Below are 26,013 nucleotides of genomic sequence, written 5' to 3'. Positions count from 1 at the left end.
TCACACAGTGCAAAGGCTTAATAAATGTTGAAGAAAATCAACTTCACATGAAGCCAACTTGAATATATATTAGTGTACATTCCCAATTGTAACAATGCAGCAAAATCACCAACTATTTAAAGAGGAATCTGCTGGTTCTTTTCCTTAGAAAGGAAGGGTGAGATGCGCCATGATTTTAAAGCAACAATTAACAATTATGAAGGAGGGCATTAGAACAAAGGGGGTTAGATGGTCTCTGCTATGGCCATCCAGGCTACCATAGAATCTGGAAAGCTAATCCCTGCTCCAGTGAAAAGTGAACCTTTCTAGTGTTACAATAAATCTCCACCTTATGTGGGGCTCTATATGGAGGTTGCACTGCAAACGATCCCCCTACTCCCATTCATTATGACAACATTACCTTGAACACATTTAATACAGTTGAGTAAGCTGCGGCTTTCTACTCAGTAGCAATATTCAAAATCATTACCTCCCTGATGGGACCTCTAGAGACAAGCTAATCAATGAGATATGGAGAAGAATTCCTGGTCAGTCCCTCTCCCTGGCTGGACTACACAGACACCTTATTCTCAACAATGAGCTAATTTCGTCTATTTCCTGCTGATTCTTTTTCAGAGAATAACATTTCCCTGACATCTCTTCCATTATTAGGAACTATACAGAGATCCCTTAACAGGGCATACCATCTGATAATGAGGCTTTAACACCCCGGAACACAGGTATTCTGCCATTATGTAGTATATACATTGTTACATGGTATACACTGAGTACAACCATTATAGACACACAGAATTTTCAGAAAGTAAAAAAAAAAACAACTGGGGATGGTACAGAAAATGGGAAAACTGAAGTTTATCCTTAGTTCTGAGCAAATGGTTATGAAACACATATGATTATATGTTATGAAACACATAAGGGTTATGAAACATATGGAGAATACAATTTAGTTACAGTATGGGGAGTAGGTTCAGACAAGCTGATCTGCTAAGTAGCTCCTCAGAAGGTACTAAAACCACACATGCTCTGAAGTCAAAACGAGATCCCATATTAAGAATAATAGGACTTAGGGAGCACTTTAAAGCTTACATATGTTTTCTCATCTGATCCTCAACATAACCCAGTGAGGCAGGGATGACAGGAATTATCTTTATTTTACAAACCACAAAACTAATTCTCAGAGAGGTTAAATGACCTACCTAAGGTCACGCTGCCCATGGTCTCACTGGAGGTAGGGGAGTGAGTTCAAGTGTCTCCTGACTTCAACCCTTGCATTCCTTCTATTGTGCCACAATGCTTGTCACATGATTCTTTTCATCCAAGGCCTGCTAAACTACCCAGCAAAATAGAGGAATAACTATGTGGTTAAGCTATTCAGCTAATGACAGGAAAACAGGAAGCAAAAACTGGAGGCTTTCATTCATAACACTAGAAATAATGTCCTTTCTCCAGTTTCAAATTGAGCTTACAAAATCAGATTACACCATGGCCAACCTATGATTTGGAGAGAGAGGATGACCACATATGGGCTCCCCATGAAATAAAAAATTAGGTATCATTGTAGGGGAAAGGATGATTTTTAAGAGGAAAGGAGAGGGTTAGATTTAGATTTTAGGTTAATGACTTATTTACAGTAACATCCTAAATATATAAACTAATGTCTCAACTCCCATGGTCTCCAAATATAAAAGAACAGTATTTATTTTGGATCAGCCTTACAGTCATGTCAGAGAATCAGTGTATCAAAGATGTAGACACAGAAGGGACTTTTGATGTCATCTAGTCTAATCTCATTTTACATTTGATGAAAGTGAGACTCAGAGAGATTATGTGATTTGCCCAAGGCCAATCTATCAATCAACAAACATTTCTCAAGAGCCTACTGTGTGCCAGGCACTGTACAGATGGTAGTGTCAGGATTTGAACTTAGACCCTCATTATAAAGGTACATAAGATAACTACTATTGCTATTTAACATTTTCATGAAAGACTCATGTGGTAGGTATTCACAGTGTAGTCAGCCTTCTACCCAAACTGTAGAATTTTAGTTAGTGAAGCACCCTGTGATCTTTGGAAAAAAGACAGTTCTTATGTGAGCAATGTTTTCCAGTCCTACTTCATCTCATTAAGGTATTGACTACATGGGATAGTTTAATTAGCTGGTTACCAAGATATACATTTTTATTGTCTAAAACTATCTTCAACATGATACTGATGAAAGCATAACAGCTTTCATCAACCTTAGGCATCACATTAAAGTTCAATCATATAGGAAATACTTGGAGATAAAAATACTTCCCTAAAATTTGGTAAAAACAGCTGTTTTGTTGCTTAGTTATGGATTTTTCTTCCCAAAACTCCTTAAAGACTGGACTAACCATTGATACTTTGGCGAGATTGTGAGGCAGATTGGCAAAATTTAAGAAATATTTAAGATAATTCGTGGTACTCATAAGCTTGTTCACTGTCAAAACAATGACCCCACCCAGAGTCTGACATAGTGCTGAAAGGAAACCCCCTCGGTGCAGAGTATTACAAGGGGAGGAACAGAGAAGTTTAATGATCCTCGAATTGGAAATTCTTAATCTCAAGATAAAAAAGTAAAAGGTGGGATCTTGAAACTTTGAGTCAGACTTAAAGTGCTGTTTGCAAATCCTGGCATTCTAGCTCCTACCTTTGCCCAGACCAAGGGTGAGGAACCTGTAGCCTTGAGGCCACATGTGGCTTTCTAGGTCCTTGGGTGTGACCTTTTGACTGAGTTCCAGTTTTACAGAACAAATCCTTTTATTAAAGGGATTTGTTCTGTGAAGTTTGGATTCAGTCAAAGGGCTGTACTTGAGGACCTAGAGGGGTACATGTGGCCTCGAGGTCACAAGTTCCCGACCCTTGACCCAGACTGTTTCCCATGATGAGAATATACTGCCTCTGATCTCTGCCTATGAGTATCTATAGCTTTCCTTAAAGCTCAGTTTAGGTGCTTTCATTAAGGAAAACTACGATGTCCAAAGAAACTTCTCCAGATCCCCCTAGTTATTAGTGTTCTCCCTCCTCAAATTATCATTCATTCATTTATCTGTTTCTGTATTGTACCTCCCCCCTCCCCATGTAAAATCCTTGGGGGTAAGAAGTCTGTTTACTTTTGCCTTCCTATTCTAAATGCCTAGCTTGAGGCTTTGTACCAAGTATGAATTTAATATCTGTTGAATTGAATTGATAAAAATTCATTCTACAACACTGCTTTTCACATTTCACTTCTCTCTGATACATCAAAGGTGAATCACCCAGACTGCGTAAGTCCCAAGGTGGCACCATAAGCTACCTTTTCAATTTTTAATAACTTTTACTGTATACTTCCTGATTTCTTTCAATTAGTCATTCACTCAGTATGTTAGCATTTATTTTAATAAATTTATCTTAACAAGTGCCTACTATGTGCCAGACACTTTTCTCAAGGAGCTCGTGATCTCATTGGGGAGACAACATGCAAATAGCTATGGAGAAACAAGTTACAGGCAGGATAAACTAGAAATAATCAACCACAGGAAATCACAAGAATTAAAGGGCTGGGGAGGTTAGGGGGGTGAGTCAAAAAGAGCTTTCCTGTAGAAGGTGGGATTTTAGCTGGAATTTGAAGGAAGTCAAGAAAGCCTGGAGGTAGATATGAGGACCGACAGCATTCCAGCCACAGAATTCAAGAACAAAGTCTGTATCTGTACTGATTTGTATAATGGCTATACAGAGGAGAGGGAGAGGGAGAGAGACGGTCTGGAAGGGCTGATCTCCCAAGCCTCTACACAAGCTTCTAACAGCTACAGTGGCAAGAGAAAGCATCTGCTACAAATCTCTTCCCTATTTAAAAGCGCAGGTTTTATTGTTCTTGTTCAGAGAACAGAAACTGCTATACTCAGTAAGAACCAGAATCCACTAAGCCCGGTATTCTGCCTCTGACAGTGGCCCCGAGGGAAGGCATGGATCCCCTTAACATCCTAGTTTCCCTTAATAACACATAATGGATCTCTATCCATGAATTTCTCTTAAGCCACCTTTAATCTATTTATAGCACTACTAGAGAACCAAGTGTTGGACAAAAGTGGATTTTCCAGATAACTGTTTACTTAACCTGAAAAATAAATGGCCTCAGACTGTTATGCTTTTTGAATTTTTATGTCCACTATTTTTAGTTTTTTTTTTTTTTTCCTGTTTCCTTCCTTGCTCTGGAGACTGTCACTGTCTACATCTTGCTGGCTTCGGTGGGTCTGCTTTCAGACTCTCATTCTCACCCTTTTTAATTAGCTGTTGCAGATCTACTAACAGGTGAAAAAATCAAGTAACAAAGGTATTGGAGCCTTGCCTAAAGGAACAGGATTAGAATAATTGGCCTGGATCCTTGGCCCCACATCGCTCCAAGGCCTCACAGTAGGGGGTAATGATTCTCTACCTATAAGCTTAATCTGCCCCATAGGAAGAATTTAGGCTATTTATAAGAGAGAAGAAAGGAGCCCCAGATTCACTGCTAAGCAGCAAGCCAGTATGGTTGCTAGTTCTGCTCTGACCTTATATTTTGATTATAATAATTGGACTTTTGTTATCTAAAACCAAACCTTCACCTTGTACACCCCCAATCCCTGCAAATGTATGACTTCTGCTTTTTACATCCTACCCTTACTTAACCCATATGATTAATAACTTGTCCTTGACAGGACCTTCTAAGGACTAAACCACAGGGGTGGGGAACCTGCGGCCTTGAGGCCACAGGCGGTCCTCTAAATCATCAAGTGCTGTCCTTTGACTAAATCTACATTTTACAGAACAAATCCAAAAGGACTTCCCCACTCCTGGACTACAGCCTCTCTGATGCTGACTGCCTGTTTACATTGGCCAAGAGCTCCCAAACTTTGGGTTCTGTCCTTGGACTTCATGTCACATCACCCCAGATGTCTTATCAGACCCCTATTGCCAAATTCTCCTAACATTTCACTCATGCCTTGATTTTTACTTGTGACCCATGGTGGGAACCATAGAATCAGAGACCCTCCGTGTTGGAAAAGCCCTGAAGGGCCATCTTACAGCAGCTTGTACTTGTACAAGAGAGTTCAAGAATCATTCAGACTCTGCTTAGAGATCTTCTTTGAGGGGAAACTCACCCTTTCCTTAGGCATTCCATTTTGGAGCTACTCTAAACATTAGCATATGTTTTCCTAACATTGAGCTAAAAGCTGTTTCTCTGTCATTTCAATCCATCCATATGCCCATCCATCAGCAAACTTCAACTCATTGTTTCCACGCCTGCCCTTCAAGGCAAAGTAGAACAAGTTTAATCCTCTTCGGTATTGAAACAACACTGCAAATACTTGTCTCTTTTTTTTCCTTTTCTTCTCCAGGCTAAAATCTCAGTTCTTTCAGCAGCTCGAATAGGAGGAACTCTAGTTGGCCTCCACTGGCCCAGATCCAGTTTTACAGTATCCTGACTAAGATATAACTCCAGCACTCAATCCAACACTTCAGATGTTGTCTGACAACAATAGAATATTAGGGGACTATCTTCTGCATTTGAACTTTTCTCCTTTCTAAAAACAGATGAAAATTTCATTCGTTTTTTTTTTTTTGGTTGGTTGGTTAGTTTTTTGAGCTGCCATGTTGCACTATTGACTTATGCATAGCTTGAGATTCACTGAACCCCCCTTCCCCAAATCTTTTTCATATGAACTACTGTATAGAACAAATGCAGGCCTTTACAGTTTTCCTGTTAAGTTTTATCTTATTTGATCTGACCTTTCTCTCTAGCTTCTTCAGACATTTTTGGAGTCTTACTATTGCCACCCGGAATGCTAGATATAGATCTCTTTCTAAATTACCTGCATGACTTTTAACGATCAATTAATTTTTAGACCTAGGCATCCCTAGTCTGACCTACCTCACTGCCACCTAAGGCCTGGTACTGCCAAGTAGACAAACTGACTGAGGGTATCAGGGACAGTCCTAAATAAAGCACATAAACTTTAGTACTTGGACTTTGTGAGGTCTATTGTACCTCTCCCTTCCTCCCCCTCCCCTCCCCAGGCAATAGGGGTTAAGTGACTTGCCCAGAGTCACACAGCTAGTGTCTGAGGCCATTTTTAAACTCAGATCCTCCTGACTCCAGGGTGGGTGCTCTATCTACTATGACACTTAGTTGCCCCCCCCCTTTTTGTGTCTATCTTATTATTTATTTATATTTTTATTCATTCATTCATTCATTTTGCTTTTTGGAGGGCAAAGTTAAGTGACTTGCCCAAGGTCACACAGCTAGTTTTTGTTTTAAGTGTCTGAGGTCAGATTTGAACTCAGGTCCTCCTGACTCCAGGGCCAGTGTTCTATTCACTGCATCACCTAGCTGCCCTGCTTTATGCCTATCTTTTTAAAGAAACAAATATTACTATTGCTGAGTTCTTCATTGTATTCTAGATAGCTTGAATATTAGGCAAGCTATCTCATGATAAATGAGGTATTAATATGCTATAGTTCTGATATAGACTGTACTACAACTTGAGTTAAACCAGTGTTTTGTTGGTCCAAAACGTAATACTTTCAAACATAAAGGGATTTCCAAAATATGGAGACCAAAAACCATGTTCACCATTTTAAGTACCATTCATCATTTTGAATATTTAGATTTAGTGCTTCTTTTATTCATTCACCTTTCTCCTCTGGGTGGCATGGTGGTAAGGTGTAGGATTTGAATCAGGAAGACTTGAGTTCAAATTTGGCCCTAGTCCCTGATTAGCTGGGTGGCAAATTACCACATTGCTAGACACTCTGGGTCTCAGTCCCTCTATCTGTAGTAGGGATAGCACCTATCTTCCAGGGTTGTTATGAGGGTCAAATGAGAAAAACTATAAAACACTTGGCAGACTTTAAAATACTATATAAAAATGCTAGCTTTCATCACCATCATCATCATCATCCTCTTCCATTAAACAAATACTTAGGAGCTTAATGTCTAGTCTGGAAAATAAGACATACAAGGGGGAACTATAAGATAACACAGGCATGCTAGAGCTCACATTTAAATGAATGTTGCCTTTCATAAGTCACTTTGCAAAGATATACAAATAAATTCCAATGATTTTGCCATTCCTCAAAATATTTTTGTTTCTACTCTAAGTGGGCAGCTAGGTGGCGCAGTGTATAAAATGCCAGGCCTGGAAACAGGAAAACTCATAGTTCTGAGTTCAGATTTGACTTACTATCTGGGTGACCCTGGACATGTCACTTAACCCTGTTTGCCTCAGTTTCCTCATCTGTCAAATGAGGAGAAGGCAATGGCAAACTGCTCCAGTATCTTTGCCAAGAAAACCCCAAATGGGGTCAGAAAGAGCTGGACATGAATGAAATGACTAAAGAATAACTCTTATGGTGTGTGGTCTACATGTGGCCCCTTTATATGAATATACTTAATGATAGCAAATCTTCAGTCTCAGAGGATGCATTTGAGATTTGTTAACAGCAAAATGTCTTGCATTTCCAAGATCAGGCTGGATAAATACTTTTGAGGTACAAAAGCACTATATGACTATCACATACAAAGACTGGATTTCTTATGGCACATTTTAGGTGCTTAACAAATGCATGTTAATTGACTGTGTGGTTCATAAACTAGTTCTGAAGGAAATTCCCAAAGGAAAATTTGTCTTCCTATTGTTTATTTCATTTTCTTCCTCAAAACAATTTTATTTGGTTTTCTTTTAAGATAATGCAAAAATAATATATGATGTAGTAAATCCCTCAAGGAATTTTTGCTCCAATTGAGAAGAGATGAATACATTTTCTTCAACCCACCTAATTTCTAGTTTATAGCTAGCTTACTACATGGTTTCCTTGTTTTAAAAAAAAATCATTATACTATAGCATCCCCTTTTATTATTCTGATTGAGAGAGACATACATTTCAAACATATACATAAGCACATATTTATGTCCACACCTAAGCGTGTATGCACACACATTATATCTTGAAGTGCTTGGTTTAGGTTACTATGAGAATGTATTGAAGTTTGACCTAAGCTGCAGTAATAATGATTTTCTGCAACTTCTCCTCAAAACAAGGAGAAATTCATTCTCTTTCCATCCTGAATTTGTTACAACCTTTCTGGCTTCAGAAAATAGTCTAGGGATATGGACAAAAAACCCTGAAGAGAAAAACAAAAATTTTGTCCCAACATTCTATTCAAATAATACTTATTCCAAACCTGAACTGTGAGCAAAGAAATCTTTTTTTTATTATTATTTTAATTTTACCCACACTCCTTTGCCCTACTCTTACTTTTGGAGGAAAGGTGAACAAACAAACTGTGCAGTAACAACAGGTTAATCAATAAGAAAGAAGGGGAAGAAAGGGGAGCAGCTTGGATAAACCTTAATTAGCTGCCTACATGATTGAGTTTGCTCACTTGTCAAAGATTCATAAGGAAGGCTCCCCTTCCTTCCTTTATTTATTTCTGTTAACACTGCTATATCTTACCTACAAAAAGACTGCCAGATTTCCCACCTGTCTCTGGGGTTATAATCATCTCTTTGTTCCCATCACACAAAAATACAACAAAACTATAAAATCTATTGCAAAAACAAAGTAACTCTCAGGATCAAAAGACAAGCTCTTCTCTTCCTTTGATAAATATGAATAATGAAGTTCAACACAGTGGAGGAGAGGGAGCTGTCTGAGCCTCTGGATCCCATAAAGTAAACACTGAAATAAAGGTATTAGTGAAGTCATAGCTTTGTTTCTTTTGCTTGCTGATATAATTAAAATTAAAGGAAGATGCTGTGAGAAAAGACTAAGGATGGGAACGTAAGCCTGAGAGAGATTACCTCAGAACCATGACGTATCACTGAATGATCAAGAACCCTAAGGTTATGAAGTAGGAAAAATGAGCTCATGTTCAGCTGCACAGATAGGGACAGATAACAGTGTGTCACTCTGAGACTGTCTTCCTAGAGCTGATACATGGACTTCGAGTTATCCCTTTCAGTCTGTTCAGTCCTGGCCCTGTACAATTATCAAAACAAAAAATAAAAACTACTAAATCATTTTCCATACTTAGATTTTCCATTACTAATCAAGTCTGGCCAGAAACAAAGTATAGTAAATAATGAGAAGATCTTTGGATCAGGAAGACCTGAGTTCAAATTCTGACTTGGATAAATAATGACTTTGGGACTCTGGGCTATTCATTCAAACTCTCAATGCCTTGGTCAACTCAGGTAAGACTATAAATTCCAAAAGAGTTGTTAATCTGCTGGAAAGTTTCCTCACTGGGAATTATTCCCGATGTCAAGGAAATCACAGGTGTGTACTAAAAACTGAAGTCTGTGTAAACATAATTTATTCTCTTTCCCACTAAATGAATGTTCAAGTACAATTCACAGTAACTATGGTGGGCGTCATATAGTGGAGTAAAAACTCCAGTAGGCTGATAATAGGAAAGGAGGAGTTCTATTCTCTGCCTACTTGTGTGACCCTAGGTAAGTCATTAACTTCTCTAGGCCTCGGTTTCCCTATCTGTGCATTGGAGCTGATGATTATTACATGTACTACTGAACTCACAGGGTTGCTATGAAGAAAAAGCTTCTATGACCTTAAAATTATAGGTTAATTTGAATTATCACTATTTGAAAAATGAAGGGTTTGGCCTCAGTGATTTCTAAGACTCTACAGAACTTTCTTAGGGAACAAATCACACCCAGTCTTCATCATTTTTCTTCAATTATTATCATTGGGAAGAGAAGAAGGGGAAGAGAAGGACATAGGCACCAGTGATTTCTTCAGGGTGGGGAGCACCTAGAGTCTGAAGTCTAACATTTATATAATACTTTAAGGTTTGCAAAGGGAAAGTTAGGTGGCATGTTGGATATGGTAGCAGGCCTGGAGACAGAAAGACCCAAGTTCAAATATGACCCCAGACACTCACTAGCTGTGTGACCCTGGGCAAGTCACTTTAATCCTGTTGGCCTCAGTTTCCTCATCTGTAAAATGAGCTAGAGAAGGAAATGGCAAACTACTCCAGAATCTTTGCCAAGAAAACTCCAAATGGGGTCACAAGACTCGGATATGACTGAAAAACAACTGAACAAAAGGTTTGTAATGTGCTTTTATGGCTGTTACTTCATCAGTGCTGTTCTACAACTTGTAGTGTTAAAGGTCTGAGGAATTAAGTGACTTTTTTGTGGTCATAAATCTGGTATGTGGCAGAGACAGGATCTGATCCCAGGTCTCGATCACTTGAAGGTCCTACTTCTAACAGCTATGGAGTGCTGCTCAGGGGTCTAGAATACCCCTGAACAACTCTATCTGTCTCACATGAAAGCTAGACTTCCAACGGATTCTCTTGCCAGTGAGCACTTACCAATGACCTCCCCTAATCACACAGGAAAAAGAGAAGATTGCAAGGACAGGGGGAAGAGAATAAGCTTTTATTCAGCACCTCTGAGGTGGTAGGCAGTATGCTATGTACTTTACAAACACTGTCTCAGTTGATCCTTATAACAACCTTACTAGGTATGAGCTATTATTATCCCCATTATACAGATAAGGAAACTGAGGCAGGCAAAAGTTAAATGGCTTGCTCAAGGTCACACTACTACTAAGGGTCTGAGGTTGAATTTGAACTCAGGACTTCCTGACTTCAGAAGTTGCTCTAATCCAGAACCAGAAGAACATTGTGCACAGTAACAGCAACATTATGCTATGACCTACTTTGTTGGACTTTGCTCTCCTCAGCAATACAATGATCTAAGACAACTCCAAAAATCTCAGGATAGAGAATGCTATCCACATCCAGAGAAAGAACCATGGAGTCTGAATGCAGATAGAAGCAGCCTATTTTTTTCTTTTTCTTGTTTTTTGTTTTTTCCCTTTTGTTCCGATTCTTCTTTCACAGCATGTCTAATGTAGAAATCTGTTTTATATTTTATTAAATAAAAGTTTCTCTAATCCTACTGGAGCATCCATTTTTCTAGATAATTTAATGATAATAAGGGATGATGTGGGGGGCAACAAACTGCTAAGCAGAGGAAATTCTAGGGAAGTTAAAAAAAAATTCATGTACACTAGCAGAAAGAGAGCATAGCAGACTGCCTAGTTTAATGTCCTGTAGCTTTTCCCATGATTTACTATCCAAGAGCCGAATAAGCTGCCTTGGAAGGTGATGAGTTCCCCCTTCTTGGACTTGGGGTAGAGGCTGGATGGCCACCTGGCAGGAAGGTTACAGGAGGGATGCTGTTTGTGTAGGGGTTTGACTAGATGGCTGCCGAGGTCCCTTCCAACTCTGAAATTCTAGGATTCAATGACTTCCTGAACTTCAGACCTCTCTCTCACTTTAATCTCTCTGGATCTGGTTCATATACCAGCTTCCATTTTGCTAATTTTTTTATTCTGAATTTAACAAACAGTGAACAAGATGAAAATTTTCATGAAGAAAGAAGAATAAAGGGGATTTATACATGCAATTGCCAATCTGCTCCACAAACAGCGTGTCACTCCCTACAAGCATAAGTACACAACAAATTCAGTAGCTTCCCCTTTGTACACTGCCCCTCCCTGTCAATTTCAAGATTAAGACCAAGTATATTATCTTTGTCTGCTAATCTTTCCTGTGTTATGACTCTACCTCCATCCTCAACCCAACACTGCCACCCAAACACTGTGACTGAACTCTCTCCCTCCTCGCCCAAGAGGTTTCAATCAGTATGGAATATAGACAGTAGAAAAAAACAGCCCTACTTTGACAGCCAATATCCAATGACAAAGAACCTCAGAAAGAACCTTCAAGAACCTTTCTAGAACAGACAAGTTACAATAACCCCCACAGATCAGAAGAGGTTCCAGTCTTCTTCCAAGATGCTTCTCAGGTCTGGAGATTCAGGCAAGAAGGGTTTTCTGAGGAATTTGCACACCACCCCAAGAAATATGTGGAAGGCACTCTTCATTTGCAATTAAATTCACTTTATGTGAATTTAGGGAAATTAATTTGAGAAGGAACTAAACACACTGGGAAAGAAAGTTGCTTCTCAAGACACTAGATCTCCAAGCATTTTAGAGATAATTTAGAAAGTTTACAGGGAGGCTAAGGTTTGGACAGAAACTGTTTTTTCTAGGCATGGAAAATTAAAACCTCTATGAAAAGTGGCTACAAAGATGCACCTGAGTCCTCATAACAACTTTTTTTTTTTAATAAAAGGAAGCAAAAGAAGTGGCACAAAATAAAGTATGGTATAATTACCTGCATGAGCAGAGAGGGGGGAGTGTGGGCGAGGCAATGCTGGTGACTGGCCATTTCCTATTAAGCTTTTCCGGTTACTCGTTCGGCAACTGAAAAAAAATAAAAAAGAAATTAAATGAAAGGATGAAAGGGGAAAAAAGGTACAATTTTAAAGTAAAAATTTATTCTCAATCACATATAAGCAAATTTAAAGAAGACACATAACCTATTTCCCTATACTATTAATGAAGTGATTGCCAACCAACACACAGCCACAGACAGCCCACATACATTTACAGGGTGCCTACATCTTGTCTTCATTTATTTTTTTTCTCAAGTACATGTAAACAAAGGGTTTTAACATTCTTTTAAAAAATTTTGAGTTCCAAATTCTCTCCCTCTTTCCCCTCCTCCCTCTCTGAGAGGAAAGCAATTTGACATAGATTATACATGTGTAGTCATATTGTATCTTGTCTATTAGAAAATAAAACTGATTAATCAACTCTAACGCCATTAATATTCCTCATCATCAGTGGAGCGATAATAAAAAGTGATCTTTTTTTGTTCTTAGAGTATGTGACATTCTATCCAGATAATAAATTTTGTTTTCAAATCAATCACAAAACTATGGGGAACATCTTTGTTTACATGTAATTTCTAACATAAAATCGTGCAAGGAAGAGCAATGACTTATCAATCTTACAGTGATATACTAATTAAAAATCTAATTATTGAAACAAAATTCACATCTGTGCCTTTTTGTCAATGGAGCAGACTGTCGCCTAAGATAAATGCATTCTGTCACTTATCTTTTTTTTTTTTTTAATTCTGGTAGACTGAATTCAAATTCACCTCCCACTCAAGAGTCAATTGACAGGTATCACCCAAATGAAGTTTAAACTTTTATTAAAATACCAGAAAAGAGCTCATTTTTTAACACTTGTGACCCTTGTTGGTTTTAACCCATGTCATCATCAACTTTCCTCAATACACAGATAAGAGAGCTAGGTAAGTATATCTTCTGGTTTTATGGGTAAGAGAGCAAAGATAGAAACGCCCAGTCAGGTTGGCCTCTAGGTAGATCCCACCACCCACTAGCGTAGGAATGATCCCAATGGGTGATGGCAATGACAACATCTACTTTTTTGAATCTGCTTGTGTCATACACAGATTAGTACTTAGATTCCAGGGATGTCTAAGGTGTAGATAAAAGTAGAAAAAACTTGTTCACAGAGTTAAAAAGGTATTTGTATAGTTAACAGAGTAATGAAGAGGGGGGAAAGCTGTCTCGTTTAGCTCAGGGAACCTATAGTGAATGGCAATTCTCTGAGACTCCCCCCATCACCAGGTGATCTACATAGACATCCCTGTCTTCTTGAAAGCAGGCCTTGCTACTGTTAGGACTGCTTTATAACAACACAAATGCTTGGGGGTTTTTGTTTTGTTTTGTTTTAGAGATCAATGTTGAGTTACCACCCAGTTCCACATTCGGAAGTTTTAGATACTCGCTATATAATGAGGCACTCCTGTATATTGCAGTCAGGTTACCTATTTGAAGTGAGAACATCAAGAAGAAGACAGACAAGATGGTAAAAGACTTCAAACACATACCATTTGATAACTGGTTGAAAAAAACTGGGAATGATTAGTCTGGAGAAGAAAGGGGGGGTGGGGTGGGGAGAGGGCATGATAGCTGTCTTCAAGTACAGGAAAGGTTCTACTGTGGGAACGGGATTAAATTTGTCGTGCTACACTCCAGAGGCAGCTAGGTAGCATAGTGGGTAAGAGAACTAGGACTAAAGTCAGGAAGATCTGAGTTCAAAAGCAGCCTTAGCCATTTCACAGCTGTGTGACCCTGGGCAAGCACTTAATTTCTCTTCACCTCAATTTCCTCAACTGTAAAATGAGGCTAAGAATATTTATCACATACTTTCCAGAGTTGTGAAAATAAACTGTGAAAATAATATTTGAGAAAATATTTGTAAAGTGCTCAGCATAATGCTTGGTATACAGAAGTGTTTAATAAATGTCTGTTTCCTTCCTTCCTTTTCTCTCTCTCTCCTTCCTTCCTTCTTTCCCTCCTTCCTTCCCCATAACTGTACTTCTTTATATAAAGATTAGATGATCATGTCATGTATATTGTAGACAAGGTCATTCAGGTGAGGGTGGACTGGCTAGTTTCTGAGATACCTTCTAATCCTGACATTCTGTGATTCTGAAATGTATCTTTAAATAGATAAAGTACACATTTCATTATCATGACGAATTTTTTTTAGCAGTACTGATCAAGTAGCTACTAGCATATTTGTTGTTTGTGATTCTCCCTTCTTCTGTGGTATATATACTATATATATATATACTACACACACACACACACATGTGCACATTCCTAAGTATATGTATATTTTTAAATTTTAAATTTTTTTTTTTTTTGCTTTTTGGAAGGCAATTGGGGTTAAGTGACTTGCCCAAGGTCACACAGCTAGTTTTTGTGTTAAGTGTCTGTGGCCAGATTTGAACTCAGGACCTCCTGATTCCAGGGCTGGTGCTCTATTCTAGCCGCCCCACCCCCCCCAAGTATACATATACAGGAAGCAACTAGATCAGTAGTGCTAAAAATTTGTCATGATAATGAAATATGTGTTTTATGTATTTAAATTTACACAAACACACAGACACACATATATACCCATGTATATATCTTTATATGTATATATCTATATCATACACATATGCATACACTCATATTTAAAAAACCTCTTTAGATAGCATTATCTAATTTTATTGTTCCTCCTAGAGCTTTCAACACTTCCTGGTATCATTGGAGAGCTTAATTAAGATCATGTTTACTCCTCTGAAGGTTGCTAATGAAGTTGTTAAATAAGACTGGACCCTTGATACTTAATTATAAGTGTAGTTTTGTGATGCAGATTCTTATCTATCAAGAATTAGACCAGTTTAATTCATAACCTTTATATCAGAGGCCATAATTTTTAACAAAACAGAATTTTGCAAAATGTTTTGTGTTCATACAAACTGAATATCTATTTCAGTGCTCAGAATATTAAACATCAACTTACTGACATTAATGAAAAGAATGGATAATGTTCATGAGATTTATAAAATCCTAGATATTTTGTCTTTATGGCAACTCTAAATAATACAAGAGAAAATTACTTACAATAAAGGTTAATTGCTATCAAAAAATAGCAAAGGAAGGATGTGTTGTTTTTCCCTTAACATTTGGCATCTGATTCAGTCATTTATAAAGATTTCATTTTGACAGGCTTAATTATTAATGTTTATATTTGTAATGTAGATAAATAAGAAATGTGAACTGCTATTGACACAAGGTTAAATCTGTGCTGATGACAGCATTTTAACACAATAGAATTATTAAATTTGGTGGGAGGGTTGTCAATATGACATGTTGACTTAGTTGAAGCAAAGGATTAAGAAAAGATCTTTCTTACATGAATAATCACTGCAAACAAAAACTGGATTTTCCAAGGTACACCTGAGAAAGCTAATATATTCTAAGGGCCAAATACAAAAGCCAATACTACAGAATGAAGACAGTAACACAGTATGCATTTTACATTTTCACTACAGTCATCAGTTGAAAGGAAGGAAAATGACAATTTTAATGATATCAATAATATGTTAAAGACAGACAGGGGAAATAAGAATGATTTAAAAAGAGATCTAATCACTGTGACCAGAAAGGTTCAATTTAAATTACAGATAAATCGCAGATAACCAGTGAAATCACAGATAAATAATGTTTACCTACTCCATAAAAGATGTGTTATCTTTACAAATGTATGGTTCAAGTCTAATTCATGTAAGAAGTAGCTGCTACTTTGTATGAACTCCACAGCATGTAACTATACGCAAATTCTTCAGAATTTTAACAACGTGCCTCAAGTTTTCATGATTCTAGTGCCATGTCCTGCAGAAGCTTAATTTATTCAAACTGGTTTACTTGGGAACATTGTAATAAAAAAATAACTAACATTTATATAACACATGAAGGTGTCCAAAGCACTTTATATCACTGTGGCATCTCAACCTCACCACTACCATGGGAATTGGTACTATTATTGCCCAGTCTATCACAGTTAGTGTCTGTTTTTGTTACTGTTGTGATTATTCAGTCATTTCAGTCATATCTGACTTGCATTTGGGGTTTTCTCAGCAAAGATACTGGAGTGGTTTGCCATTTCCTTCTCATTTGACAGATGGGGAAACTGAAGCAAACAGGGTTAAATGACTTGTCCAGAGTCACACAGCTAGTAAGTGGGGCCTGATTTGAACTTGGGTCTTTCTAACTTCAGGACTGTCTTTCTCTCTACTGCACCACCTACTTGCCCAGTAAGTAAGTGTCTGAGGCAAGATTAAAATTCAGATCTTCCTGACTTCTAGAATTCTATCTAATACAGCAAACCCTCTGACCTTTTCTCTCTAGCAGGGCAGAGGGAGGGAGGGGTGAAGTAGGGCAGAAGGAGAGAAAGAAATGAGTGAAATTTAAAAAGCATCTATCACATGCCAGGCCATGTTCTAAGTGCTTTACAAATATTATCTCATTTGACCCTCACAATAACCCTACAAGGTAGGTTCTGTTATCCCCATTTCACAGTTCAGGAAAATGAAGCAGACAGAGGCACTTTAAGTGACTTGCTGAGAATCATCCAATTAGTAAGGATCAGAGGCTGAATTTTAACTCAGGTCTTCAGGACTCCAGGCCCAACACTATCTGCTCTGATGAGGCCTGGAACCAATACCACACCCATTCACAAACAGGATAAATTGAGTTGAAACATATTCATTTCAGACCAGAAAAAAAAATCCTTGTATTTTAGCCAAGGTTGAAACAGAAACATGAGTTTCTGTCTCACTGCTCCTTCCCCTACCCAACACCCCCACTCAAGGCAAGGAAAGCACAGGTGATGCCTTACCTAGTAAAATATGAACACTATTTCCATCGTGGCAGGAAATTCCTGGCTGATTTGTGTAATTTGCCTGTGCCCAGCACTGAAATACATATAGGCTTATGTTCTGCTGTATTAATGCCAGAGGACAACAGCGTCACTTCTGTGTCCTCAGTTATAATCAATCCAAACTGCATTGTGGACCTTCCCTCTGTAAGGAAGTCATCTTTGACTCCTCTTTCCTCTTCCCCCTCCCCTCCCAGTTGTCAGATCCTACAGATTCTATCTCCATTATTATCACTCATACCCATCCTCTCCCTGGCCTCCTCATACTGCCTACATCCAGTCTCTTTGCCTTCAGGCAATCCCCCCTCTAATCCATCAATCCTTCCCAAAGCTGCCAAAGTCATTTTTCTTTTTGGATGCTCAGGGATGACGACCTTATCCTCTTCTCAGAAATCATCATGGTCCCCCCTCACTCTAGCTTCTTGGCCTGGCATTTTATAATAACATATCATAGCTGACATTTAAGCATTTTACATTTAGCATTTTACAAATTTGCAAAGTGCTTGACACCCATTATCTTCACTTGAGCCTCACAACAACCTAGTAAGGTAGGTGCTACAAGTAATATGTTTATCTCCCTTTTTGTCAACGAGGAAACTGAGGAAACCAAGGCTCAGGAAGGTGGTAAAGGTATCTGAACCAAGACATTTGCCTGTCTTGGGGTTGGGGTGTGGGACACTTCTCAAAAGTGCTTCTTTCTTCCTTGGAAGATGAAGAATATTTTTTTAATGTCATTTACTGAGGACAACCTGTACAGCTTTTTTTCTTAAATTGGGAAAGTATTAATATTACTATTAACAACAAAATCAGGTATTTCCCTCAAAGATCTAAATTCAGACAGAAATATACAAGAGGAAGACTAAAAGCAAGATTAAAAAATAAAGATATAAATACAGGGGATAAAAACTAGAAATATAATGAAAATAGGACAGAAGTGAGTGATTAGGTTTAAGGATTTATTATCATTCCTCCAACCTGGCCCCTCTATTAGAAGAAAACCTTGGGAGAACCAAGTAGCCACTGAAACATTGTCTTTCCTAAACAAAGATCTGTACACTACCTGGCTACCTTCTAGAATCTAGATAAGCTACCATAAGTGAGTACAGGAGAGGCAGCCAGGGCATAGTGGATAGGAAGCTGGCCTGACAGAAGACCTGGGTTCCAGTCCTACTTCTGACACAAGCTGGCTATGTGACTCTGGTAAAGTCACTTAATCTCTTAACGTCCCAGGCAATTCTCTAAAAGTAGGTGGTAGAGCAGATACTTATCTACACTGGTAGGAACTGACATATCAGGAGTTCTCTAACTTGATGAATTTGCACACATCTAGTCTAACCTGCCCCCCCCCCCCAAAAAAAGAGGAAAAGTAAATAACATATTTGTTGCTGTTACTAGTTTCAGTCATGTTTTACTCTCCATGACCCCCTTTGGAGTTTTCTTTGCAAAGATAATGGAGTAGTTTACCATTTTCTTCTCCAGCTCATTTGACATTAGGAAACTGAGGCAAGCTGGATTAAGAGACTTGCCCAGGGTCACCCAGCTAGTAAGCGTCTAAGGCCACATTTGAACCCAGGTCTTCCTGACTCTAGGGCTGAGCTCTGTCCACTGCTCTGCCTAGTTGCCCAAATAAATATATAGAAAAATAGTATTTTCCTAGGAACTGGCATTTGGGAGGAAGGGGGCATGAGAGGGGACACTATGGGTCTGTATTTAATTAAGTGTTATGGAAAAGTAAATTAGTTTGTATCTTATGGATTGGGTTTTTTGTTTGTTTTGGGTTTTTTTTGCTAATAAGTATTTAAAGGCTTGAAATTCTATTCTGGATAAAATAGAAAATAAAAGCTTCTCATTTCCTCATTTAATGCTATATCATATAGTAACCTGAATAAAATTCAGCACAATGACTAGAATTAACAATCCAATCATGGTTCACAGCTTAAACACCACCACCCTGCAGGTGGATATAGGATCCACGCGAGTTCATTTTTGGGAGCATTTACACAATACAGCCTAACCTTCATCACATTTGGTTCCCCAAATTCAGATTTGCTACATATCAATAAAATATGTAACATCCCATGGAATAAATAAAAGCTTATTATGACACCAAAGGAAAAAAAGAAATCTTATATCAGAATTCACCACCATTAGAAAAAAGTCTTCTCAATATCCAGTACTGATCTTGATAGTCATGTCTAATCTTTGGACTTGAACAGAGCATAAAAGTCATCACATCAGGTGTTAAAACATAGGTGAAGAGTTAAATGAACTGTGCCTCCCATCCCCCCTCCCAGTTATAACCTAAAATATGTGATATTTTCATCAAGATCTAAGAGTTGAGGATAAGGACTAACCAGACTTGTGATATTTTTTTTTTTGAGGGGGTATGCGAGGGAGTTAGGGTTAAGTGACTTGCCCAAGGTCACACAGCTAGTTAAGTGTCAAATATCTGAGACTGCATTTGAACTCAAGTCTTCCTGAACCCAGGGTTGGTCCTCTATTCTTTTTTTTTTTTAGATTTTTCTTTTTGATTATTGGAGGGGAGAAGGTAGGGCAATTGGGGTTAAGTGACTTGCCCAAGGTCACACAGCTAGTTTTGTGTTGTGTCTGAGACCACATTTGAACTCAGGTCCTCCTGAGTCCAGGGCCAGTGCTCTATTCACTGCACCACCTAGCTGCCCCTAGACTTGAGATTTTTAATGATATAAGGAGCTCCAACAAAAGGAAAAAACTCTCTCTAGTGATACTGTTGCCACCATCTTTGCAATGTAAAATCTTGGAAAGATTCCTAGAGCACTGGGAGGTTATAAGATTTGCAGGATCAAATATGAACCCAAGTCCTTGGGGCTCTGAGGACAGATCTCTAAGCATTGTAGGACACTGCTTCCAGATTCATCAATAGGAGAAATCAATTAGTAGTAGATTTTAGTAACTGGATTAATTAAAAAAAGCTGGAATGTACCATTAGGAGAGGGGAATTTCCATTGTGGAAGATCCTCCAGGTGATTGCTTAGGATTTCCGAGAAAAGTCCTAGGGAGCTGCTGGAGAAACAGAGAGGTCAAGTGACTTGCTGAGGTCTGCTAGTCTGAGGCAACATGTGAACCCAGATTCTCCAACTCCAAGCCCACCACTCTCTTTATTACTGCACACCATCTCTACAAAGTACTTCAAATTTCTCTCTGTAAAAGACCAGGGTGCAAATTTTAGCTCTAGCACAACCACAATGGGTCAGGCATTTATCCTCCCTTGGACTGGATTCATCTTTTTTTCACTCATAAAATGTAAGGGTTGGATTAGATGATTGTTCATGTCTCTATTCTAATGGCCCAAAAGTATCTGTCTCTTTCTGGGTCACTAGAGACAGACTGAAGGGCAGTTAGCAGAGTGCTGGGACTGGAGTCAGTAAGACCTGAGTTCAAATTCAGCCTCAGACACTTCCTAGATATGTGACCCTGGGCAAGTCACTTAACTCTGTTTGCCTCAGTTTCCTCATCTGTCAAATGAGTCGGAGAAGGAAACAGCAAACCATTCTAGTATCTTTGCCAAGAAAACCCCAGATGGGGTCATGGAGAGTTGGATACGACTGAACCAGAAAAGCAAGAGACTGTGACACAGGCTATTTAGCACCTACTACACAAGGAGAATCATGCTCTGTGTATGAGGATGCCACAGATGGAAGAGAAGCATTAGGGAGTGGCAAGGCAGCCAGGAGGAAGTACCTTATTTACATGAAGGGCCTTTGGCACAGGAGCATTATGAGAAAAGAGCAGGCTAACCACGCCTTTTCACTGCTTCACAGCTGTTACTCTCCAAGAAGGACAGAAAAGTTTCACAGGGAACTTTATAGTCTCTAACCTAGAGCAAATAATACTTTTCTGGCAAATAGAAAAGAAAATGTGTTTCATTTATTTTACCTCCTATGCCACCTAGAACACAGGACAGGGAGGAGACAGGTTATAAAACTGAGGTGGGCACAGACACTGCAAGTATTCTGTGTAAGGGTGCCCAACTGTTCTTTATTTTCCTCCTTCTAGCATCAGCAGGCTTGGGGCCAACTCAGTTAGTGGCTCGTGATTTTAGAGAGTCTACGGGGCCTTTAAAACTCTAACACACCTGGTTCTACCCAGGCCACCACCTAACAGGAGAGCATTTTAATCATTCTCTCCCCAGATTCACCAAGCCTGTGAGGCCTACCAGGACACAACCTTCTGTAACTGCACTAGATGACTGAAATCCAGCTCCATTCTCAAAATAACATTCATTCTGGGACTTGAATACTATCAAATCTGACCATGTCCAGGTAATTTCAGGGACGGGAAAAGCCCACTGGCAGCAATTTTTATATTCACAGCTGACTACAAAGGCCAGCACTCAATTGGACATATGGTCTTTAACCAGCCATCTTTGAGGGGCCTTAATAACATAATGAGTTAGGCAACAGGCGTTCCAGCAATTCTGGGAAGCTGGTCTATAATTTATTAATATATATTGATAGAGGATCCCATTTACAGAAATAAATTGACGTAGGAGGCTAATGAGATACCAAAGCTTTACCACAGGTGAACGTCTGCTAACTTCTGCTACAGTGTATGAAGTATTACCATCCATTATACAAGAAGTGTTACAAAGCAATGACGAATTGTTTTTATAACTGCTTTGCACATAGTCGGCTAAAGCAGCAACTTATGGAGAATTAAATGCACACAAATCAACATAGACATTATACTTTTTTAAATGAAAATTGGTGATGTGTAAGTGTAAGAAAATGACTGTCTGGCCAAGTGTTCCTCATGGGAATACTTCACTATGTCAAGGACCTAGAATTTCATTAGGGTTAATACTCTTCCCTCCCTTCAAACAGAGCACATCATTTTCTGAAAAAATGCTATAGCCAAAAATTGAATTACCCTTCCCAGAATCAGGTGCTTAGTTTTAAACAGGTCCTTACATGACAGGTGTGCAGTACCTTGCTAGGCCCATGCTTGAAATCTTCCCAATCTGGCAGGACCTATCCAGAATCCCTGCTCCACACCCCAAGTTTTCAAGAGTAATAACAACACATTTGCATGGTGTTTTAAGGTTTGCATAGTACTTTACATATATTATCTCATTTTAAATGTTCACATCACCCTGTGAGGTGGGTGTTATTATTATCCCCATTTTACAGATGAGAAAACTGAGTGCTGACTTGCCCCAGGGTCACCTAGCTAGTAAATGATTAAGGCCCTATTAGAACTCAGGTCTTCTTCACTCCAAGGTCCAGAGCTCTGTATATCATAACACCTCACTATCATTCTAGAAGAACCTGCAGGCCACAAGGAGGAATTTAAATGGACAACTTGGGGAGGAGGGAGGGAGATGAGGTATAGAGAGACTGGAAAGGGGAGAACATTTTAGGAATAGGCATTCATCTTCAAAATTTTAAGGAAAAGCTAATGAAAAAAACAGAATTTTGCATGTAATGCAAGGGGTTCTACAACCCCAGCTCAATCAATAGATATGGTCAGCTTTTTATAAATAAGGTTTTCCAATCTCAAGATCCCATTTAAAAGTGCAGACTCTTGTTTACTTGGGTCAGGAAGGGGCTGGCATAATTGGTTATCCAACAAGCTAACCAAATCTCTGGGGACTTTAAATAACAGGAGAAATTCTAGCAGTTTTTTTCAATTAAGCTCTGGACTTGTCTAGTGGCAGAAGATGTCCATTTTGAAACATCTCTCTCTCTGAAGGCAAGGAAAGATTTTACATTTGTTAATGGTTGTTAAGTCTGTATTAAAAAAAAACCATTAAAAAAAGAAACCTAAAAAATCATCTAGCCTAATGCATTTCTGAACAAAGAATTCTACAGTCATACCTGCTCAGCCACCATCTAGACTTTGTTTAAAGGCTCAGTCAGGGGGAAATCATCACCTCATTTCCCTTTTGAGTAACTCTGACTGAGGCAGCTAGGTGGCTCACTGGATATAATGCTGGACAGGGAATCTGAACACGAATTCAAAATTACTTCAGATACTTACTAGCTGTGTGACTCTGGGCATACCATTTAGTCTCCCCCTGCCTCAGTTTCCTTGTCTGTAAAATGGGGCTGCTAACAGCACCTACCTCCCAGAGTTATTGTGAGGATCAAATTATTCAATACTTGTATAGTGCTTTGAAAACCTTAAGGTGATATAAAAATATTAACTGTTATTTTTAAAAATAGAAATCATTTTACATAATACTGTATCTCCCTCAAATAGTGTGATGCTTTGCACATATAACATTCTTCCTATAAATAACCTTTTGAATGAATGACTACAGTGGCTATCCTTCAGTATTTTAACCAGGGAGACAAAATAATCACACATATAAAGCAATCAAAGAACAGTTAAAAAGTTATTTATGGATAAAGGTCAAAGCATCAAGGTCTTATGCTAGGCATAAGAGACAGAAAGACAAAATGTAAACAGTCGCTGCCTTCAAGAAGCTTACAGTCCACTCAAGATAAACTAGAGGGTAGCAAATTGATATGAAAGTTAGGGAAACACAATGGAGGAACTTCTATATTCAACCCCTGGAGACCTAGAGAGGGAAACTGTCTGGATTTCAAATGCTTTTGAGAAGTTAATAGAGCCCCAATTTCAAGAAAATGCAATTTCTTCCAAATATCAATTCACAAATACTAAGTATAAGGAAAAGTAACAACAACAAAAAATTTGCCCTAAATTTCCAAATTAAAAATGGATTGTCTCCTTTGGGGGAATGCCATTATTATTCAGTTTAAATAAAGGTTAGAATTTCATAGAGTCAAAGATTTAAAGATGAAAGGAACTTTGGAATCCATTTTGTATAGTAGTTCTTAACCTGGGATGAATGGGGTCTATGCACTGATTTTGAGAGGTTCAGGAACTTGGATGGGAGGGGGAGGGAAAACATATTCTTACTTTCAGTAACTTCTAACAGAAAATTAGCATTTGCTTCAATTATTTAAAAGTATTATTTGAAAAAGGACCCACTTGTTTCACCAAACTTCCACAGTGGTCCTTGATGCAAAAAAAGTTTTAAGAACCCTGATTTAATTCAACCTTGTTCACATTACGGGCAAATAGGGGCTTAGAGAGTAGAAATGACTGGTCCAAGATCACAGGTTAAAAGTAGCTGAATTAGAAGCTGTATCTCAGAGTCTCTAATTCCAAGTTCAGAAGCTCACTGATATATTTGCCCTGGTTAAAAAAAAAAGCAGAGAACAGAATCTGCCTGTCAGCATGATTTCTGAAACATTAATTCTCAAAATGAATGAGTCTGTCTTCCAAAATTCTGACTTATTTTTAACAAATGAAACAAAATCAGGAGTAAGACTCCAAAGCACCGTGTATAAGAAAAATGAAGGCTTTTATTTCCCTCTTTTCTCCTTTTGAAATGCTGTTTTCATAAATTTGATAACTTTTGTGTATTAGTATCATGTAAAATTAGAATTTTAAGATAATTTCGAAGGAACATTTTGTTAAATTGAAAACTTTCCTTAACAAAGGCTATAGTATTGTAGTCTTTTCTAATCTATTTTAAAATTCAGTCATCCTCATTTTGCTACACTGAGAAATACTTCAGTAAGCAATGAAATATTTGTTTAGTCTACTGACCTCATTAGTTTTATAGTTAAATCTGATCTGTTAACGTAGTTTAGAAGAAAGATTAATTCTCCCTCTGGAGAGTATATTATTGCTCCTTTCTGAACTTAAATGAACTAAGAGACTCTTTCTGTGACCTTCTGGGCAAGCAGCACAGGTCCCCTGCTACCCCTGTGACCCTGCTGAGTCACTCAACACCTCCAAGAACTAGCTTCTTCATCTGTAAAATGGGGAGTTAGAATAAATAACTCTAAGGTTCCTTCTAACAATAAAATCATGGGTTATTAGCTTTTTTTCCCCCTCTCCCCTGGCTGCCCCAATAACATGGTTCCCATTTTAGCCAGTCTCCCAACTGCTTAGGAATCCCTTTAATAGGCACTGAAAATCAACACAGGAGGAGAGGCAAATAAAAAAGGCAACTCTATGGGCTAGGAAATGCTGCCTTAGAACAGTGAATGTCCTCCCTAGTTCTATCCCATACAATTCCTTAAAAAAAAAAAAAAAGCAATTTGACCAGTATGGAAAAATGAGAGCAAAACATTTTCCTCCTTCAAGGAACCAAATTATAGATTTATAGAAGACTGTATCTCTGATAATATGGGTGGAGATTGGTAAGCATTTTTAAGAACCAATTAGGGAACATTTTATAATTCACATATGCTATATGAGAAGCATCAATGAAACAGAAAGACACCACTGTTTAGTGAGGAAAGACACATAGTTTAGTAACTTTTGGAGAATAGTTCCTAATTGCTTTCCAGAATGACTGAACCAAATCACAATTCCTCCAATGGTCCACCAATGGTATCAGTTTTCCAACTGTCCCTCCAACATTTGCTAATTTCTTTTTTTTTAATCATCAATTTTTGTCAACCAATAGGTTTAAGGTAGAACCTTAGAGTTGCTTTAATTTGTGTTTCTATATTGGTAATTTAAAGTATTTTTTTTCCTTATGGCTCACTGGCTACATAATTTTGGTGAAGTCATTTAACCTTTATAAGAATCAATTTCTTTATCTATAAAATGGGAAGAAAGCTGACCTAGGTGGTCTATGAAGAATATTTTTTTAAGCAATTGGGGTTAAGTAACTTGCTCAAGGTTACACAGACAGTTATTTCTGGGTGTGGTGCTAAGTATCTGAGCCCGGATTCGATCCCGGCTCATCCCGACTCTGGG

At 38.3% G+C, this 26,013-nt stretch overlaps 1 protein-coding gene across 1 annotated transcript in view; it reads right to left on the bottom strand.

Annotated features, from left to right (window-relative positions):
• Positions 1 to 26,013, bottom strand: part of MAST4 (microtubule associated serine/threonine kinase family member 4) — an 808,407-nt gene that overhangs the window by 127,189 nt on the left and 655,205 nt on the right. Inside the window, exon 6 of the mRNA XM_069096541.1 lies at positions 12,254 to 12,342. Coding sequence (XP_068952642.1) covers positions 12,254 to 12,342 — 89 coding nt within the window. The remainder of the gene's footprint in view (positions 1 to 12,253; positions 12,343 to 26,013) is intronic.

This window comes from Petaurus breviceps, unplaced genomic scaffold, assembly GCF_028583685.1.
Source record: "Petaurus breviceps papuanus isolate PSGF00001 unplaced genomic scaffold, PetGlider_PUasm1.0 229, whole genome shotgun sequence".
Classification (NCBI taxonomy): domain Eukaryota; kingdom Metazoa; phylum Chordata; class Mammalia; order Diprotodontia; family Petauridae; genus Petaurus; species Petaurus breviceps.
This window is presented reverse-complemented; position numbering and strand designations above follow the sequence as displayed.